Source organism: Strix uralensis, chromosome 5, assembly GCF_047716275.1.
Source record: "Strix uralensis isolate ZFMK-TIS-50842 chromosome 5, bStrUra1, whole genome shotgun sequence".
NCBI lineage: Eukaryota > Metazoa > Chordata > Aves > Strigiformes > Strigidae > Strix > Strix uralensis.
Window position 1 is genome coordinate 7,470,946 of NC_133976.1, and position 22,013 is coordinate 7,492,958.

Consider the following 22,013-nt stretch of genomic DNA (forward strand, 5'->3'; position numbering starts at 1 on the left):
CAATCTACGCGAATATTTGAAAACTTGTTGAGTACAAAATTTTTCAGGGGAATAGATTTATCTTGAAGCAACCATCAATAGCAGGATGCAAAAAGCTTTTGCATAACAAAGCAAAAATCAACAGTGCAGATTCTGACTTTGTGGCAAAGCCCAGCAGGACATGCTACAGCAGTGAGCAAGACAGCAGACATGTCAAAATACCTCAGAGGCTGCTTCACACATCATTCCCTAGTGTTCTTTTAAATGAGGATGGTGTCTGCTGAGCCAAAGTTACCATTTTCCACAAGCAAATCTGAGCATGGAAGGTGTGGGGTTCAGGTTTTTGTCATTTTCAGTCCTTGCCAGCCATGGCAGGACAATCAGATAGAGTCTTTTCTGTTGCTTTTGTAGTACTTTGCTGAGCACCAGCTTCAGAGAGTGGGAGGAAGGAGGATACAGGTGGAAGACAGCAGTACGCTGCCTCTGTTCCAGGCTTGACCACTGTCTAGGTTCAGTTTATTGTCGGATATTCACCGTGAAAATATGTGTCCATCTGGCAGCCCACAGGAAGGCTGTGAACTGTTGCATCCTGTTGCCTGGAGATCAACTTGTCTCTGCTTTCCTCCAAGTTTTCACTCCCCTTCAACCATGGCTCATGCACCAAAGGTCTTCTTTTGCTGGCAGACCTGTTAATATTTCACTTGTTGCTTCTATGTGTCTTGCTGAGGAATACAGGTGAGACAGTACTAAGTAATGTGTCCTCCACACCCAGTTTATGAACACATCTTTGATAGGTGGAAGGTTTCAATTTCATCCGTAATCCTTCCCCCTTCCTAAGCAAGGCTGCTCTTTCTGCAAGGTTCAGCTCAGTTGTTTCCTGCTCTGTTTTCTGCTCTGTTTTCCAAATCAGCATGTGCTGGGCTTGTCAAGCAAGGTGTACACGCTCCTCAAATCTAAATTCCCCATTTGCTGTATGGGGAATTCCCAGCCCTGAAGGCTTAAATCAGTTTAGTAAGAACAAGTCCCTATGAATTCCTGTCTGCAGGACAAGGAAATCTTTTCAGGGTTTCTGTGCTTCATGTAATAAAGACTTGATTTTTATTAAGTGCAGCCAATATGAATGGCAATAATGCGTTGTCATAGGAGCACGGCAATGTGTTTCCCAGACTGTTAGTGCTTGGGTGGGATTGAGTCTGAGATCAAACCACCTCCTTGAACATTTCTGCATGTGAGCTACATCCTTCAGCTCCTGTAACAGTCAGCAGCATTCCAGGGCTCTTCAGTTGCCCTCATAGAGGTGCTGAATGCTGTTTCAGTCACATACAGTGTCCTACCTGGTCTCAAGCTGTGGTTGCAGGACAGTCCAGCCTCCCATAGCCCCATGGCATACCTGCCAGCTGGGGACAGGGGTCCTGTGTGCTTGACAGCTTCTCCAGTGGCACTGGACTCTACATGTGGGCACCTCAACCCAGCCTGGGTCGATGCAAGCAGTCATTTCACCAAGATGTGTCATTCAGTTGCCTAAAATTACGTATTTAGTGCCACGCTGGGGTGTCCAGGGCAGCCACATGGATTTGGCAAGTGTAGCATGCTGCAGAGACCCTCCTTCTGGAGTGGCAGATGGAGGCCAAGCAGGAGATCATGGACCATGTCAAATAGCACCAGATGCCCATGCTGAGGCTGCTGAATGACACCCTGCGCCATACCCAGACTCCTGCCTTCACAGTTTGGTTTCATCTGCTTTATGGCACAGTCGCGTCACTCTCCAGTCTCCACTGACGCCATCTCTATGGACAGCAACAGGAGCTTAGAAACCCAGCCCACATCTCACGTGTCCTAATCTTGAACTGGATCTCATCCTTGCTTCCAGGAATAGCGAGAAACTGCACATGGGGCCTTGTAAGAAAGTGGATGTCAAGGGTACAGTAAAGACAGAGAAGAAGAGAGGTCCTTCCCTAAGGTGTCAGGAGGTAACCCTGCTGGGGTCTCTGATACCACTGGTGATGGGCACAGGTTTAACATCTAGGTTTGCTGTCTCAGCAGTGCCACACCACTGGAGGTAGCAGCACCAGCGTGCTCACAGTGTGGCATGGCGCTGAGATGCCACAAGCACCAGCAGCATAGCCACCCTGGCGCAGTGCTGGTAGTTAATCCTGCCCTGAACAGGAGTTATTGATTACAATATATCACCACATCCATCCTGATATGCCATTTCGAGCTCCACAGTCAGCACAGTTGGGGCTACTACACGCTCAAACCAGTCGGAGACATATATATAGGGCAATCCAAGCACATCGTCCTGCATTACCTCCCCACCTCTCCCATGAATCCTCACAGACACTATGAACAGACTGTTGTCATTTCAGAAGGTAGAAACTCAGGTCAGTCCAACACAGAAGCCAGGCATAAATTAAAGATGCTTTGAGCTATTATTACTGCAAATGGTTTGAGTGCCTCCAGACGCAAGCTCAGTCCACAGCAGAGCGTTCAGTTTATGACACTGGAAGAACAAACTGTTTCTGTGGCACTGATGCTCTAGACAAATACTTGTTTCCGTGATATGCAAGGTGAAGGATGTCTTAGGAAAGAATACCTTTGTTTCAGTGCCGGTCTCTAATGCTTCTTGTTAATGACAGCCAGATTGCAGAGGCTGCACCAGTGGAGTTTTTATCAAAACCTGTTTTGCATGAGAAGTCATTATTCACATGAACTAATTTTAGCAGCCTGAAATTTCCTGTTATTCCAGTTGCAATATTTCTCAATTTGAAACAGCCTCACTGTTGAGCTTGGCTTTCTACTTATCACAAGGTAGTTTTGATAATGTGTTCAGCTTAAAAATATAAAACATAAGATGAGCAAGAGGCTTCACTCGATTCCCAGCAGCTGGATTTTGGACATGTCTGGTTACAAAAGCTTGGGAAGCTAAAATACTGATTACTTGTATACCTGATATAGAGAAGATTGAGTTAATTTATGCAAAAAAATAGAAAATCGTGTTCCAAAGCTGGAAAAGAACCTGGGGCCACAGAATGCTCTGCCTCAGCCCCTGGTTATTCATAGTCAACAGCTCCTGTCTCTTCTGCACTAGGCTGAACACATTTTGCCCTGAATTTTCTTCTGATTCTGTTCACTGGTAAGACAAGAGAATTACTGGTCTTTTATTGTTATTTATAAACAGTGAGTATCTGGAGGTAAATCTTGGATCATACTTTCACACTTTGCTGATGAATTGCTTTTGATTTTCGAGCAGATGTGCATGAATCATCAATTATGTTTGTATGGAAGGATTAACCAGGGACAATACAAAGTATATCATGCCAGAATAAGTTTTCACCATCATCCTGGAGTCATACATTGGGAAAAGCTGGCCAGTTAGCTCGCCTGCTCAGCATCACACACAAGTCTAAGCAAGAAAGTGAGGAATAATTTACTTCTTCAGTACTGGAAGGAGAATTAGTGGTGGTAAAATGTACATGGGCATGTTGGATTGCTCAGGATACCTCGGTTAAACACTGGGAAGACAACCCCAAATGATTGCTCCTCATTGCTTGCTTCTTAATTTGTTTTTTATTCCCCATGCTAATATGTCCTTGTCCACAGTTTTGTGAGGGCACCAGTGTCAGCCAGTATGAGGGTCTGTTCCCAAAACAAAAAGAAATACATGTGTTTATCCCTATAAATAGCACTTGGATTACTTCCCACACTATACATCTCAGGTCTTTGAGCACTTACTGAATTCTTTGCTCTAATCTCACTATAAAATTGTAAAACTAGCCCCAGTGACTCTTGTGTTACAGGCTGTACACTGACCATGCAAATGGGTTATTTAACCTTTAGTATGATTCCCAATATGTAATGAGAGCTTACAGGGGTTTGCTTTCTCTGCCTGGTGAGGAGGAGATGTTCCTGGTATTCCTCTTGTCCTCTCCTGATGGCTTCTAGAAATGACTTCTGGCAATATCTTTCTTTTGTACATCGACCTGCGTTTTTCTTATCTGCATCCCATTCTTTTTAAGGCAAGACTGGGAATAAAAGGTTAAGGGAGAATCTGTTGCCGATGTGATAAGGTTGCTAAATAATTCTGAAAAGCTTTTATTTGGTGAAACTGCGAGAAAATGATGACAACTAATAGCTGCCTGAATCTCCCTCAGGACAATGCAGGATTTTTTCACATTGAAAACAGAGGGGTTATTTTTATATTTCTGCATATCTAAAGAAAAGCAGCAGAACCTCTGATAGTGAGGTCATTTTTTTCACACAGAAATGTCCCAGCAGATGGAAATGAAGTCGGTGGGATTTTGATTTTGTACGAAATAAAAACTTATTATGGACTTTGGAATGTGGCCCAGTTGCTGGAAGCCCAACAATATTTCCTCCAGCCATAAATTGCATGATAGGCTAATTTACTGGGGCTTTCCCATCCCTTACTGCCAAGCCGGTAATGTTAAAACTTTAAAGTAACATTAAAACTTCTGTGTCTTCCTAAACTGATTTTAAGGGAAAGCACAGAAAGACGACCTATATTTTGTCTCCCAATCCCTCCCTGTGCCAGGATGCCCTGGTCTTTCCCTCCCATGTGCCACCTCCTCTGCCCTAAGGAGCTTGCTCCCTTCTCACGTGCTTTCTGGTGTAGTTCCTCAGTTATATGCCTCCTGGAGGAACATCCTTGGGTCCCCCTATGCAGGAGGTTCATCCCCATCCCTGGCCAAGCCAGGACCAGCCCTTGTCCTGCACTCAGCCCACTCCCAGGCAGGGGGCTAGTTTGGAGGGATATCCCCGCCTATGACATGTAAGAATGACTAGCACTTCTCAAGCTCTCACTAGCAAGGGGAAACTGTGCCAAAAGAGGCTGGTTTTCTGCCCTGTGCCCAACTCCCAGCAGTCCTGGTATCCTCCTGCATCAGCCTTCCCAGCACCCACCCCTGTAATGTGCTGCAGTGACCTCCCAGACACAGAGGTAGATGCCCCAGACATGTGTAGATACTCAAGCCACACAGAGGAGCAGGGGAAGAGCTGGATGTGTATAGGAAAAGGATGGAAAGGCTCTGAAGAGGCTGGGGCTCTTGCTGGTGTTTGTGTCTCTCTGGTCCCCTCCTTGCAGGGTTGTAGCCCTCCAGCTCTGTGCTGCTCAGCAGTTTGCTCCTACCTTTTGCTGCCACAAGCATATATAAATCACAGCAGCCCTAACTTGTGCTCTTGTACCTTTGCCAAGGTAATTAGTACAGTGCACATTTTAAGAGAGTTATTTCTCTCTCCAGAGCAGCCTGCCAGCACCTTGGCATGCACAGTGCTGTCTGCTCGCCCTAAAATGTTTTATCAGAGCAGTTTGGTTTTGTTTAAGGAAAGTGCTGAGGAAAGCAAGAAATTAATGAAGGGCTGTCAGGCTTCTTATACAGAGCCCAACGTGTCCCCAGGGAAGAGGGACAGAGCGATGGCTCCAAGTGCCTTTGGAGGAGCGGTTTTCCTCCAGCCTGGACATCGTTACACCAGTGGCCATCCTAACAGTTGCAGTGCTGGTGCTGGCAACTCCAGCCTTTCAAAACCCCTCACTAAAGTACCTGAAATCTTGAGGATTGTGAAAAAAGAGGAGGAAGGTGAAAATCAGTTTGTGTGCATCCCCCTACAAGACTGTGGGACATAAGCAATGATATTTATTACATTAAAGCAAGTTATATAAATGTTCTTCATAGAAACCTATAGAGCTGGATCCTGGTTGTGGATCCAGTTTCTGCATTCGGTCACCAGATGCGTCATCCAGGTGCATACTAGCTTTTGGGGGTTTGGTTAAATGCACCATTTTTAATGACCTTTCTCATACACCACTTGTGAGAGACAGCCACTGCTGGTTTTCATGTAGGAGGTGCTCCATCGAGTCCCATACACAAACACGTACCCACTAGGTAGGTATGCAGTCCTGCTCTGAACATAAATGCTTGTCTGGCATGAGGTTATTATCTTACTTGCTTTTGATAATGGCAGTCATCCAGTGGGACATAAATGAGGACTGGCTCATCTGCTTTGCAAGATAAAGAGAGAGATTTCTGATTCAGCTGAACCATAGTGGATTCATCTGAATGCTGCAAATTTCAGTAGAGTTCTTCCAGGTCAATATGGATCTGACGCAGATCAACATCTCAGCAGTTAAATTATTTATCAAGCACACTGGCTCTTCAGAGCTAACAAAACATTGCTCCTTTCACCTCAAGTGTTGAGTTGGTTCAAATAACCTCCAGGGCAGCAGGCTGGCTTTAGGTTATAAATAACTTGAGTATTTCATTTCTTACAGTTCCCCTCCCCTTGTTCTATTGTTGCTACAGTGTAGTGTTTCAGCTAGGTCTTCAGTCTCTTTATAATGGCTGCCTCTCTCCAATTAAATGCTTTATTGAGGTTGATTGACTCAGGGTTTAAGAAAACTTTAGGAAAAAGATCATTTCAATATCAGCAAAGTATGTGAAAGAATTTACACCATAGATTAGAGATAAGAGAAAAAAGTGCATCACCTTTATGCAAGACAATAGAGGCAGAAAGGCCTGTTTAACTGTGAGCAGGATGGGTTTGCTAAAACCTTGGATCAGCCTGAGAGGTAAATCTGGCACTTTGCAGCATTTGGTATTAAAACTTGAGGAAGGGATATCTTTGCTGTACAGAGAGGGACAGACTACTGCATGCAGCATCATCTGGACGTGAGGGATCTCCAACACACTAGTTTTATCACTGCATTTGTTTAGCGCAGTGCTGACTATGTTTTTCCCATGTCTGCAGGGCTGGAGGAGCCCTGCCTCCGTGGAGTGACTATCCCTGCTGTCTGCAGCACTGAGACCATGCACCCTGAGTGTTTTAGCTCAAACTAGGCAAATAATGTTCAATGTCCTGCTTGTCCTGGGGCTAGGTTTTCTGAGAAGTCTGATTATAAATACTGAAAACCAGGACAGGACTGTTGTTAGCCTTAGGCAAGGTAGGCAATTTGATGTGGGCAGCAAAATCACTTGCAGAAGTGAGAAAGGGAGAGGCTCTCCGTGTGTCTCCACAACAGCAGCAGGTCCATGTGCAGCTCGTGCAGGCTCTGCTGCAGAGGTTGAGTAGCTCCTCAATATCCTTCTGTTGTGCCTGGGGACTCAGAGCCCAGCACAGCCTGCAGATGCATTCTGCTCTCTGCCTGATAGCTCCGTGGGGCTCCTTGTCCTGCTTTGCACCAGCTCTTCCTCCCTGTTGTGGTAGAGAAGAGGCCCATGCAGGTGGCTGGTGGCTCCCCAGTTGTACAACAAACCTTCCTATACAGCTACGGTCTCTTGTACAATGTAGAGACCACAGGTTGTGCTAAAAAACCCATCCTGATGCCATGCAGGTGGATGGGTAGGTGTTGCTACTTCTTGTGTGTCCCAGTTTCAAAGACTCTGCTGTGCCTGCATGTCTGCAGAGCCACTGCGCTGCCTCTCCACCATCTGGGAGAGAATAAAGCCAGTGTAACAACTGGCTTGTGTAAGGTATTGGGTGGGAACAGTGCAGGAGGACAACCAGAGCAGTGAAGCCAGTATGGAGAAGACTCCTGAAAGGGGAATAGTTGTGTTGAGGAACGAGAGGGACTGGTGCTCTGTGGATGTAGGGTGTAACTCATGAAAGCTCCTCTCTACCACATGTATAGGAGGGAATGGCAGGGCTTATGGTTGTGTAATAAAGCTATTCCTCTGGATAAACACCCAAAAGCATGCAGAGGGAGGCCAGGATATCTGCATGGCTCAGTGTAGGATCAACATCACCAGGTTTCCATGCAGAATTCCTCTTTGTCTGGGATGGTGACAATCTTCAGAAGTGGGTTTACATGTCCCTGAACAAACTTCTCTCATGGTAGAGCCTACCTGCTTGAAAACCTACTGGGGCAAGTCTTAAACAAGAGTTTCTCCTGCTTCTCCCTGCCTCTTTCTCACCTTCTTGGCAGAGACAGGTTCAAGGGTCACATCTCTCTTTTCTTGTTCTCCATTAGGCTCTGTGGGTATCCCCCTTTTTATGATGAAAATGACTCCAAACTCTTCGAGCAGATCCTTAAGGCGGAGTATGAGTTTGACTCTCCGTATTGGGATGACATCTCTGAGTCTGGTAAGAAGCTCATTTGATTGGAAGAATGATGCATGCATTCATGCTTGTTGCAGATATGCTCCTCTGGGCACCCTCCATCATGTGTGGAGCTCCTTTTAACTGAAAACCATTTCTTTCAGCTCAGTTACAGGAGTTTATTTCTGCAAGAAAGCAAATTAAGTACCATTGTCCAGCCACACACAAATCACTAAAGCATAGCTGGAACAGAAGGTGAAGATAGCAGAAGACTGTCCCAAGAAGACAAAGCAGTTTAATTTCTTCATCATATACAAATAAAAGCAGATGGTTGATGTGTTATTAATAATGTGGCAAACTAGCTTGGCTCTGTTACTGACACTGCACTGCAGGTCCAAGACGAGTCTGCAGTGTATACTGCAAAGAACCCAAGAAATTAATGGCTTCCAAATGAGGCGGGTAAGCAGATTCAGAAACTGGGAGTACTGTCCACATGGTTGGATCCAGATAGCTCACCCAGTTAGTTCCTCACCCAGCACAGAAGACATTTAACCCATAGTGCCTGCCTGTCCCTGCTGTAGTCAGTCTGGCAGAGAGGCAGATGTACCAACCTGTTACAGGCAAAATATGTCTCAAGGCTTCTGGCTCCAGCATGGCTTATGGTCTGCCAACATCAGTGTCTATAGGTGACAGCAGGGACATGGTCAGCATTGTACCCCACATGTGCCACTGACGTGTTGTGTGGTCACTTAAGGGGTCGCGCAAGCTCAGTGTCCTTGCTCTGTCCAACCCAGGGGAACATCAGCCATTTCATGCAGGCGAAGAAATGAATGCTAGGAATATTTTATCAATCAACAATATCCCTAGAAATGCAGTTTTCTGATTCATTAGTATTACTGATTAAGGCAGGGGAGATATAAAAATAAGTGTTTTATTTTAAAGATTATTATATATCCTATTATCTCGGCATAGAACAACATTTCATGCTGCTTACATCTGCGGTCCAGATATCATTGTGATGGATTGCTTGAAAATATATGTGATGAGAAGTTTTTTTTAAGTCCATAAGGGTTTTTGGAGAAAATATGAAGGTCTGCTGGCAGACCCTTTTGCATTTGGGGGGAAAGTCCATCACCTAAATCAGCACAAACATTTTCCTGCCATATTTGGCTTTGCTGTGGCTCCTTCAGCTACTCTTTCCTGAAACCACTGGATGCATGCCATGCTCTGATCTCCCTTCCTTCCATTTTATTGTTGATTAAAAACACACTACCTCATACTCAAGGGAGTCCATTTTCTTCTGTAACTTGTTTTTAAATATGCAACATGTCCTCACAGCTGCCCATGTGTGTGACTGCTTGGAGTGAGCAATGAGAAGCTCCTCTTACTGTGGCATCTGACCTCCTCCTTGCCTTTCTCACTCTGTTTACCAGCATCTCCAACAGATGTGGCCATATTCAGACCACTAAGAAGGTCAGAGGAACTTGGCTAACCAGGGAGCCGGGAGCTGGCAGGCTTGTATTCTGCTGACTCCAAATGATCCATCCCACTCTTAAATATACTTGCAGGAGTAGATGCCTTCAGCTTTTATCTGCCATACCGTATAGCTTGGATTTGGTCCTAAGTCACTTTGGTTATAGCTATACTAATAAATGACAAATGACCCAGGGCCATTTTCTGGTGCTGCAGCCAGATGGCACTTAGTAGCCTGATCAATGCTGTTGGCTCATCATTTGGCAGCAGAACTGAGCATAAAACCTATTGCTTTAAATTATTATCTCTTTTTTTTTACAGCTAAAGACTTCATTCGGAATTTGATGGAAAAGGACCCTAATAAAAGATATACCTGCGAGCAAGCAGCACGGCACCCTTGGTAGGTAACAGTCACTGCTGTGTGAAACGCTCAGGAGAGAGAACATTATTTTACATTCATGGGTGGAAGTGTTTTTTCTGTCACATGGTATACTAACCTCTATTAAATAACTCTGTGCTTCTATTCGTACAACCCCCACCTTTGTCCTCGAGATTTTCCTGGAAAACCATGATGGACTTTAATCTCACGCACCAACCTGTTGAGTATCTGTGTAAGGATTCAGTGAAATGCTGAATTATGTACATTGACTGCAGTGCAGCAATGGGATATGCCAAAATGATTGAACCCTGAAATCGTATTTTGGAGCAAAAGGTCAAATTCTGCAGGTATACAGAAAGCTGGGTATCAACCTGCTCGTGAGAACCCTGCCAAAGTAATATCAGAGTACTTAAGAGCATCCCATGAAGCAGGAAGTCCTCATTTATGGTTTACAGATGATAGTATACCTCCTGCTTGCAATAAGGAGCTTGTTTCACATGCTGTTTATCCTCTCTTGTTGAATGGAAAAGATAGGAAACCCTAGAGAGAGATAAGTTGAGTCTGAATTGGCTATAGCAATGTTATCTCTAGTCACTACAGAAAAGCACCTGGTCTGACTGTATTTGTAATTTTGACCTCTGTTAAGCACTTTAAATTAGATGATACCTTTGCATGGATGACTTCACCAACGTTACCCAAGGATTATGTAGCTGAAACAAGAGTGGCTCATGTACTCTTGACCAACTGAGTGACTGAGCACCACCCCACACTACTAGCTGCACCCACAAATGGGATCTGGATGTGAGTCTTTTAGGCCAGAGATCATTATATATGAAGTGAGATATTATTTTGGTTTTTATAGTAGCTGCAACAGAAAGGAGTCAATGGCATGGCATTTTCACCCCAGGTGTGCATTAGACTGTGTTTTTATGCTGTCATAATTACCACAAATGCCATTTCCTTTTGCAGTTTCTGGAGGTCTGGCTGGAGAAGAGCATTAGGCTGGGCATTCACAGGGGAACAGATGGTTTTCTTTAGCATCCATAGCTCCTCAGAAAAGCAACTGCACCAGTGTCATAACTAGCTCAACAGTGCGATGGACCGCAAAACCGTCCTGGTGATACAATTTGAGCCCAGGGATCAGCCTCAAGTAGTGTAGTTAAGTATAAAATGTATGGTAAGAAAAACATGGGCATAGAAGTTGTCAGTGAGTTTTAAGGTAGCACTGCTTTCTGCTGGGATTTGGGGACAGTTGTTCATAGGATGGAGTCTGCATCCTTCTGAAGCTGGGGAGCTTTGTCAGTGGGGATCTTGTCATCTCTGCTTCCTCAGCAGACATGGATTTTGGACACAGTCCACAACCTTTCCAGTCATGAGGGTACCAGACAGCTTGGTACTCAGCTTAAAATCATATTAAATTTCAAAGCAGAGTAAAACTTAATGGCTGTAGCTCTAGAACAAATACTTAAGTTTGGCTCCAAGGGGTTAATGCTTCTCTCTCTGACACGCACTGGTTTGCCTCATCTCATTGCTGCTTTCAGTCCTGGGACTAGACAGAAAGTAAATCCTTTCAAAGGTGTTTACCGTTCTGACTTGCTGATGAATTGCCCCCATCATTTCTTAATGATTTGGCACTCATGAAAGCGTTTAGTAAGTTATGACTACATAAGTGGTAGAAATACAGTGAAATGGCACTGATTTCTTCATAGTGGGAATGATGTACCAATGTCTGACTCCAGATTTTTGCTGTGATTACCAATTAGGCTGAAGATAAAATTGAGGCTCAGCCTTTACAACTAAAAAGTTTTAGGAAAGGCTTGGGATGCAGAAGACAATGTAAATCATTGAGAAAAGCAAGGGTCTTGTTTTCATCCCCATGCCAATGACAGTGAGAAACATTGTACAGATGTTTTTTAGCTGCATCAGTGGCTGGCATCAATACAAATGCGAGATGAGGAGAAGTCAAGACCTGGGCCTGCCCTTTTCCAATGTCCCATCAATAACTGCATTGTCTGTGTGACAAAAAGGAAATTTGGGAAATTAAATCCAGCTTTCATGAGATGAAAAAAAAGAAAACATTTCTAAATGATACTGACCTGAGCCTCAGGAAATTAAACAAGTTACAAAAGTCAATATTAGAAATACAGAATAAACAATGGGAATGCAACTCCCAGCAGAGAATGAGGTGACCATTTGTATAACTCAGAGGCAGATTTTCCAAAGCCGTACATCCAAAATACACAAAACATCAGCATCCAGCTCTTGGCCCTCCTACATCTGTGTTGGTTGCTGGAGTGCAACAAAGAAACGTGGCACTTGTAACACACACAGCTTCTGGGCCCTCCTAAAGGAACAAAATGATAAAAAGTGTTTTCATTCCTTTTTTTTTTCTTTTGCATGTCATGGCCAGGGGCCAATGGAAACTCACAGACTGCTCCATAATTTCTGATACTTTCTACAGAATCCAATCTTCCATTTAAAACCAACCCCCAAAAAGGGTTTTCCCCCATTTCTGTGGCAGGGGGTCTTCTTCTGACAGGCTGACTTTGCAAGGCAGTGGTTCATTTGTAGCGCTACCTCCCAGCCATGTAAAGCATGGCCCAGGGTCAGCCTTTGAAATGTCAGACATACGAATGGCACTGCAGTAGGGAGGCTTAAAATATTCACCATGTTTCCACCCCACACCCCAAATCCACCTCCCGTTGACACAGAGACAGTATGTGCCAGTGGATTACAGAATGACAGTTGTACAGTGAAAGCAAAGCATGGAGATTTCCAAAGATATGCCTCTGTCCTCCCCAGTGTGCTCTTGAGCAAAACTCAATGTCTCATTCCCCCTTGCTCTGAAAAGCTTCCTGTAACATAAATGTTGCAGTTATGGACCTCTCTGGAGAGTGGTGCAGTGATGTTTTGGAGGGTTTGGATCCTGAAGTGATAAATGCTTTTTTGGATAATCAAGGCTACTCACCTGGATATTATCTGTTATTTCAGAGTTAACGATAGGATGTCCTTTTGCCAAACCATTGATCAAGAAACATTTTCCACCCAGGTTGCTTATGCTAGTAAATAATGAGGTTTTTACTGCTTCTTTTCTCATTCTAGCCATTATATCTGTTGCAATGGCATCCTCCCCTTCCCTTTGACGGAAGGAAAGGCCTTTTTGGTGGAGGAGGAGGAGAGCTCTGTGCTTCCTCTCAATGGTCAGCTGTGTTATTCTCTCAGCCTGGGCATATTTAAGTTTCCAACAAGTCCAGGCTTGAGTTCCTCTCTCTCGTGACTGCATTCAGTGCTGCAGCAGTCAGAGATAAGGGTGCACATGTTCAGTCAACAGAGAGAGGCTACCAAGCCTTTTGTAGTGGGAGCATCCCATACTACCTTTTCACATGAGCATGTATTTTTCACCATACATCCTCATTAGCAACATCACCTTCCAGTGTTTACATAGCATTGTCTTCTCTGTGTGTGATCAAAAGCAATGAGGTACATAAAACTATTGACTTAGTGGGAAGAGATGGTCAGAGCAGATTTCAAGTGGTCCCATAAATTATATGCTCTTACATAGTGCTTTCACTTCAAGTAGCCCTTAATAGCATTTCATTTTTTTGTCTGCACAACTGGTTGGTTAGAGGAGTGAACTGGAGGAACATCTTTGAACCTTAGAGTTTGCATGAAATGAAATCCTGATTCCACTGAGGTTAATGGGAATTTTGCCACTGACTTCAGTGAGGGTTTGTCTCCTTGTCTCACCAGCAGAACACAGAACATCTACCCAAGTCACTGGTGCTGTGCAAATGGTAGATAATTAATATATATGATGAATTGGTTCCATGTAGTGACATTTTCCAGCTTTCCCTTTTTGTTCCTCCTGTGAAATCTGCCCCCGCAGTATCAGATCATTGGGATCAGCCACAAATTAGGGAGAAATCTATCAATTCATGAGTATTTCACACAAACTTTATAATCTGATTGTGATAAAAATAACTGTGCATGAGATAGCAAACTGGTCATGAGATTTTTTTGTTTCAATATGTAACATTTGTGAAGAACAAACTGATTCCAAAATACACCTCTTTTTTTAATTACCGTAATTTTATTAAAAACTTCCAAACAAGGCTTGCAAGAACTGGATCTTGCAAATTATTACATTTGTGCCTTTAAGGTTAATAATTTCTTTGAATATCGGGAAACTGCTCTAGAATAGCCAGCTATTCACATGACTAAATGTTTGTACAGGATCAGACCCTAAAAAAAGTAAATACTTCTTCCGAATGGCCCACTTTTCTGTGCTGTATCTGCTCTCCACATGCCTGCATTTACGTGATGTTTTTCTATTTATAATCAAATGGCCTTGGCAGGGGGACGATATGTTAAACTCAGAGTTGGCAGAAAAGGAGGCTAATAATTGCAGTGAAGTGTTGTAGCTGAAACAGTACAATATGTAAGACTTGGTATAATGATTACACCCCAGCCTGTACAATCTGTCCACTTATACAGATTTCTCCAGTTTAATATACAGGTGACTTATGCTTTCCATTGGAAAAGTTATTTATTTTATAGCGTATCTTTCACTGAGGTTTGCACTGTTTATGGTGTGTTGCAAAGGTGCAATGTTCTGATTAGTTGTTCCACTGTGACTTTTTGAAAAGGACGTGGAAAATGAAGGTAACAAAAGAATGGGGTAATTTTGCTGCAGCTTGATACATTTTAATGTTTCCCTAACTTACATTAATGACAGCAATTAAGTTTATTAAATATATTGCCGTGTCAGAACCCACATCCTGTTTAGGGCAGTTGCTCAGGCTGCAGTGATTAAGGGCGAGCAGCAGAAACCCGAGGACCTGTTTTTTCCAGCTATAGGACCACACTGCGTTCCCCATCAGGTGTGTTCTGCAGCCCCAAATTCACCCTCCAGGTTTGGGTCAGAGGAAAAGAAAACAGCCCTCAGAGGGCAAGGGGGAGGTCCAATAGTTAGGAAGCTAGTATAGGATTTGGAAGGCATGTTGTGAATTTATTTGCTCTGTCAAGCATTACCCAAGTGACCTTAAATGGGATTTAGAGCTGTGTGCTGAAGCCGGTTATGGCATCGAAGGCAACTTGGGACATCTAAATTAAAGGGTGATGTATGTATCACCTCCCTGTATAGACTTTATAGGGCAGAAGGAGGCTGTGGCACTTAAATTAGAGACCTGTGTCCACAGGTACAAGTGTGGCCCTTGCCTTTCCCCACTGCTTGTGCAGAGGGACAGCGGATACTTGGGATGTGCCGATGTCCATCCCCTCCTATGCTGAAGAATCGCAAAGTTTTGGCAAGAACTGAGCCTCTGCAAATTGTGACCATGACCCTGAGTGTTTATTATGTGCCAGCGAGCACAAGCCAGATAATAATTTCCACCCAGGGAAAGCACATGGTTTACAAAGAGCTCAGTTCTCAGACAATGTTGTTTGAAGTGTGAAAAGGGCTCCCTGAAGGGAACTGCTGATGTTTACAACATTAAATCAAACTCTTATCGAGTTTGTCCCTGCACTCTATTTATTTTGGAACATCACTGATACAGTGTGTGTGTATATATTTATACGCATGCATGTGTATATGTGTGTGTATGTATGTATAGAAAAGTTATGATCCTTCAGCATTATCCCTTACAGCTAACTCCATGTTTCCTGTCATCATACTCAAGAGTATTTCCAAGCACTGCTTGGCCAGCACAGCATTTGAGTTGGCTGCCTTCAGTATGAAGGTTCAGAAAATAATGGTAGATGAAAGACTCTGCCTGCCATCATGGGCAGGGAGGATGCGAGAGACATGTGCTTGCAGTATGCTAACAAAGAACCATCCAAAAGGAAATGTACTGCTTTTGTCTCTGTTAGAGGTTCCTCTCAAAGCTTAGAAGTGGTATGGCCAGATAAATTGCTGTGATAGCTTTGAAGCCAGATAGCTAAAATAAATTAGATACCATGAAATAATGTTTGATCATTAGATTAGATTCCTCTCATGTGCAGGGCTAAATTTGTTACAGTTATTCGTGACAAATATCCTTCTTAGCTTCAGTGGAAGTATTTGTGATGAAGAATCACCAGATTGTGGCCCTTGGTAACCAATTCTCTATGTTGAGACACTTATATATCTACAACTGGATGTAAGACCAACTTCAACATGAAGTTTCCCAAACCACTGTAGGGATGTAGCTGCTTTCAGGTGCTGCAAAATGGGGACCCTGAGAGGAAAGCCAAATTCCAGGTAGGCTAAACGGTCCTTGCTAAGTTCTGGGTGATGCTCAACATAACAACAGATCATGCATCATTCTGATTTGTTTAATTTTATTTTTGTATACATATGTAGCAGGTAGAAGTTGTCTCTTTTACTGGGCCAACTGGTATACTTGGTGAAAACAAGCTTCAGTGCTGACACAGTTAACTTCAAAGTTAACTGCAAAGCCAAGAATTATTGCTCAGGGTTTGACTAGATATGCATCAGTTTGATCATCTCTGAAACAGAAGATGGTGGTTTCTCAGGAAAAATGAAGCTGAGTCCTGTAGGAGGAGGGTATGTTGTGCAGGGGAGGGAGGAAGAAAGAAAGAAGCTAAGGTATTTTTGTCCTAAAAGGAAAAGCAAGATGGCTTATAGCTTGTGGACTTGGAGGGTTAGGGAAAGGTGGAAGGGTGATTATAACACTCTTCAAAACATGTATCTCTTAAATTTCATGCATTCATTTCTTCTCATTATAGGAACTAAAGTTTGTGATTAAATCCATTCACTATAGATATGATGATGCTCATGATGCCCACCTCGGGATAGATTTGCATGCCCAAAAACCTATCTTATTTTTCAGTCTCTACTAGTTGATTGTATAAAAGATATGACTTCTACCTGCTCACCTCCACTTCTCTTGCCTGTGTCCTTAAACCACCACATCTCCAGCAAAACATCAACAGCGAACGGATGTTAGCATTTCTTTTGTTTTCCTAGAAGTAAAACTATAGTATAAACACTATAACTCTGTGAGTATTTTATAAAAGTTTCAAGATCATCCAAGTGAAAAATACAGTATAAAAACACAGCCCTCATTACAGCATTGCACCATTAATAGGATAGTTCTTCAGAGGTGGCTTGGAAAATGATCCCACACCTGGATTTGGCAGCCAGGGGTGCATTTTGAGCCACACTGTTCAGCATACCAGCACATGTTTGAACAGATCCTGCTATGCTAACAAAATACTGCTGTTATTTCACTCTGATTAAAGACTAGCATCTGCAAGGTTGTAACGCTGCTGAAGAGATTTTAGATGTGGGATGGTCCCCACCACTGTAGCATCGAAAGGCTCCACAGCGTGTTTGTCCATCCCCTTGTGAAGGAAACATACTATCTTGCCTATTTGGGAAACACCCAAATACTAAGACTTTTTTTCTGGAATTACAAGAGTTGCATAGTGAACATAGACTTAGTGGTGGTAGAAAACGGTTTGTGAACTATTGGAACCAGCAGTTCCTTATTGAAACCACCAGCATTTCAGAAAATGATCCCTAAACTCAAAAAAATATATAGGCTGTATTTGAGCTACATACCCAATGAAAAGTTTCATATAGCAAAAATGCATTTGAAAATCCTTGTGGAGACTGGCAAGAAAGATCTTCTGGAAGAGCTGGCAAGGGTATCATACCCCAAGAACTTGTTCTGTCCACCTTTCCAAAATAAAATTTGACAAGTGGAAAACATGATCTGTGCTTATACAGCTTGTTAACAAACTTGTTCATAAAGCAAAATGCTTCATTAGCTTTGGAGAAAAAATGTTCTTCACAAATGTAAGTAAATATTCTCTTTGCAGCTTGGTCTTTTTGATCAGTTACTGAACAGATACTTTGGCTTGTAGCTGTCCACATATTAAGTGTTCGGCTTAGTTTTCTTCTGCAGATCTGTAGTATGACGGTCAGTGCTTCCAGCTGGTACATGTTGAGGGCACCAGCCTTCACCGAGGAGATGTTCTTGGACAGAGCAGAGTGCTCATGACATTCTGGACTGACTCTGACTAGCAGTTTTCATTCCCACCAGGAAAATCTGCTAGGGACTGTCTGCACTGAAGAGCTGAGCAGTGTTCAAGGAGAGTGGACGCAAATCTGCACACACTTTGCACCTAAGCTAAAGAGCTATGCAGGGCAGACAATACAGCTACAGTCCTCTCAGGCTTCTGGTCAACTCTTCATAGAAGTGACCTGGAGGCAGTCAGGGACACTGTGTCATGTCATTTGGGTCATGTAAGTGTGGCTGTGGTAAAGCTGTAGGAGCTGCTTCACATGATGATTTCATGCTAGAGAAATACAGAAAATGCAGTTATGGTGAGTGCACGGCCAGCTGGGCTTTGTGTCCCTCTGGGAGTATATACTGCATGGGATCCATCAGAGTCTGTGCTGGGCTTGGCAATATTCCCTGTGAGGGACAGAGGATGGAACAGTGAATGTGATGCTTAAACTAGATACTGCCTCACCAAGCTTTTAGCTGCCCGGTCCCAGTGGGAAATCCAGACCAACTTGCTTCCCTGTCAGTGGGAGAGGTGATCAGAAGGAATCCTCTTCAGAGGAAGATCTGAAGATCTTCCAATTCTCAGTCAAACACCTCCCCTTCTCCATCAACAGCATAGGGACCCAAGAGAGAACGTCAGGCACCATCTGGGAGCCATGCTTTGCTCATGGTACCAGTTCTTCTGTCTACTTGAGCTAGAGGTTATGTAGTGGTGGTGGTCAGACAAGTGCCCTTCCCAGTTGGAGGTGGGCTACTCTGAATGGGAACCCTGCACCTTCCTGCCCACAATCGTGCTGGCTCTAATACTCTTGAATAACTCAATATAGATTAGCTCAGATGGGATTAGTGGCTCTCCACTCTTGAGAGATGGGGATTTAGTCCCCCACCTTCCTCCCAAGAGCAGGTAGTTCCTCTCATCTCTCTGACATCCTGAGTGAGTGTTGTCAGCAGGAAGGAGGGGAGCAATTTGGAGAAGACTGGTCCCAGAGAGCACTTCTTAGATGTGCCATTGACACAAAGGCAGAAAAAGCTGTATGCCCTTTGAAGAACAGGGTTACAATTCCGAATGATCTAGGCAAAACAAAAGGAATGTCTCCAATTCATGGGACGCATAAATGGAAACAGCAGGCTGGGGTATATAAGCAGTCTCATCTTTTAAGAAACACAAAGTGATGCTGCCATTCTACTGCCTTAGTTGGAAAACAGTGAACAGTTTGGGTACCGCCCTCTAAGGAGGATGTGGACTAGTTGGAGAAAGTCCAGAAAAGCTCACTAGATCAGAGGATTAGAAAATATGAGTTATGAAGAAACAGTAAAAGAATCAGTTTGTTTAGTCTAGAGAAGAGAAGGCGGAGAGAAGACGTGATAACAGTCTTCAAATATGTGAAAGGATGCTTCAAAGACAAAGGGAATAAACTATTTTCCATGTCTTCTGGGAGATAATGGGGCACTGGAATAGGTTGCCTGAGGAGTCTCCATCTTTTGGACATCTTCAAGAACTGGTTAGCCAAATATCTGTCAAAATTATTTTGACAGAGCTGGGAAGGACTAGATGACCACTGAGGCCCCCAGACCCTGTGATTATTTTGTTGGATGTCCCCAGACTGGGAGGCTCTGGGCCTGATGGATTATTCAATTTCTTATAATTTTTATTGCTAATGGACATTGGTTTTCTACGCTGTGGCTAAAAAATTAATTTCTGAAAACATCACATGAAATACAGGCAGCAATCTTTGCTTCCTGGCATCACCTACATTAGATAGCACTAATTACCCCAGCGCATGGCCCAACATCAGTTCACTGTAATGCCTACTTTCTAACAGATCTCATGCCTTGAGGAATTAAATGAATCAACAAAATTCCCTTGAATAATTGTGTTTGGTGGATAATTTAATGTATCTTTATCTGTTAAAGAAACTGTGCAAGATCAGTCAAGTTTTTAGGTTGAGTCTTAAGCTATTTTTGCAGCCTGTGCTGCTTTAGTGAGCTTCCATGTATCTGCTTTACTGTAAATCTACATTAATCATGATGAATGGCTAAGTACGTTGCAGGGTGGCAGGAAAATCTCTAGTGCAAACAGAAATCAGACAGGTTGGAGTGGCTCTGGAAGCTGCTGCATGGCTGAGGCTAAAAGTAGTCTCAGCCTGTTGATGTTAAATCTTTAGATGTAAAGAAAAAAAAAGGTAGAATGTTTTCATCTAGGGCTGTAATGGTGATAGAAAGCAGCCATGCACCAACAAAATAAGGTTGTACCTCTTTGTAGCTGCCAGACCTACAAACCTTATCTACACTTGCTTTTACTGCCCCAGATTTTCCAACACTGCTGCCAGCAGAGACAGTGGTGGGAAGATTGAGCCCTTGTGTGAATGAAATCATCATCACTGCAAGAGCAATCACAACTTGGACCAGCCTTCTCTGTTGAGGAGAAGAAGAAAGAATATTCAAGGAGAGCAAGAGATCTCTTACAAATTTGTCTTGTCTGTCCATTTCAGGATCGCTGGTGATACAGCACTCAACAAAAACATTCACGAGTCGGTCAGTGCTCAGATCCGGAAGAACTTTGCAAAAAGCAAATGGAGAGTAAGTGACCTGTCCTCAGGGACGATGCTTAGACACATAACTCTACTAAAACAGTGGCCATACGGCCACCCTTTCAGCATGTTAGTGCTTTTATGGCCCAAAATTTTGGTCAAAATATTTGGTCCAGACTTAGGTTACAGGGCCCTGCAGGGCCTTTTGTAGAGGATGCTACTAACCAAGTATACAACCATAATGAGTGTGAGAGAGAGAGCTGGGGCTGCTCATAGCTAAAGCACCCATGGTTACACGTGGAGTTGGGGTCAGCACCACGGGGGGACATGAAGCAATGAGGACACCCTGTGTGTTGTTGAAGGGAAGGATGTATCAAATATGACTTTCCATGTAGTCTGCCACATCCCAACTGAGTGCTAGAAGGAACAACAGGGAGTGGGACCAGGGCAGAAATGTGTATGGTTTGATATTGCTGTTTCTAGCTTAGAAACTAAAAATTGAGAAAAGCTTGAAAGATGATGGGCTCATTCACTTCTGACAACTCTGAGCAGCCAGGAGAGGAGCAGAAGTAACCCTTCCACCTCCAATTTTTTAATTCTTCCTTTTTTTCTTGTTTTTTTCTTGCTCCAGCAAGCGTTTAACGCCACAGCAGTCGTGCGACACATGAGACGGTTACACCTCGGCAGCAGCCTGGACAGCGCGAGTGCCAGCGTGTCAAGCACCCTCAGCCTCGCCGCGCCACTTCCTGATGCAGCCACACGGAAAGATTGTGAGTAGCCAACATCCCGAGAAAGCTCCTGCTGCAACAGCCAAGCAAATTCACGGGATCCCCATTTTGTTCTTGACCTCCAGGCTGCAGTCCTCACTGCCAGTAGGTTCGGCTTTGTGCAAGCAGGTGTTTAAAATAAGGACTGAAAAGGGACTGAGGCCTTCATCTTTAGTTGGCCAAAAAAACCGCGATTCAGTTGGAAAAGTTTGTGCACTAAAAAAAATGAGTTTTTAGCTTGATGCATTTTTGAGAGAAAAACAGTTTCTTGTGGAGAAAAAGGGCTTTCACTTGGGAAAAAGACCCAGACCCCCACAGCAAAAAAATGTTGTATTTGGTTGAAAGCTGAAAAAGTTTACTCAAACTGTTTATGTTTGAGTTTCCAGTATTATGATAAGACATTTTTCTGTAAAAATTGGCTTACTTTCTGTTTCTGTTTTCCATGGAGACTGATGCTGCCAGTCTAACCAGCTTCCCTCTTCCTGGGCCAAATTAAGATCCTGTATGAAGAGGTTTATTTGTCTCAGGCTCTGTACACCACAACAGGACTTGGCCTGCTGCCTTGTTTGTTATATGCTATAATTGAGATTTGCAAGCTGCCCGATGGCATCAGGTGCTTGGGATATATATTTTTTCTGAATGCCAGGGAAAGAGCCATGGCAGTGAAGGGATCATTTGGAAGACAGAAATGTATCCTTTGCAATGAAGCCTATTTAATCTCTGGCTTCTGAGCATTTCTTTTATTCTCTTCTGTCCATCTGTAAAGATTTTTTATCATGAAATGGAGGGATGTGGACTTTACAATTAGAGGAGATTATTT

The 22,013-nt window shown here is 43.5% G+C and overlaps 1 protein-coding gene across 3 annotated transcripts in view; it reads left to right on the plus strand.

Annotated features, from left to right (window-relative positions):
- The window catches only part of CAMK1D (calcium/calmodulin dependent protein kinase ID), a 230,115-nt gene that overhangs the window by 197,315 nt on the left and 10,787 nt on the right, over nt 1–22,013 (plus strand). For all 3 annotated transcript variants that reach the window (XM_074869782.1, XM_074869783.1, XM_074869784.1), the window contains exons 7-10: nt 7,961–8,073; nt 9,823–9,901; nt 20,388–20,475; nt 21,058–21,196. In XM_074869782.1, the coding sequence (XP_074725883.1) occupies nt 7,961–8,073; nt 9,823–9,901; nt 20,388–20,475; nt 21,058–21,196 (419 nt within the window). The remainder of the gene's footprint in view (nt 1–7,960; nt 8,074–9,822; nt 9,902–20,387; nt 20,476–21,057; nt 21,197–22,013) is intronic.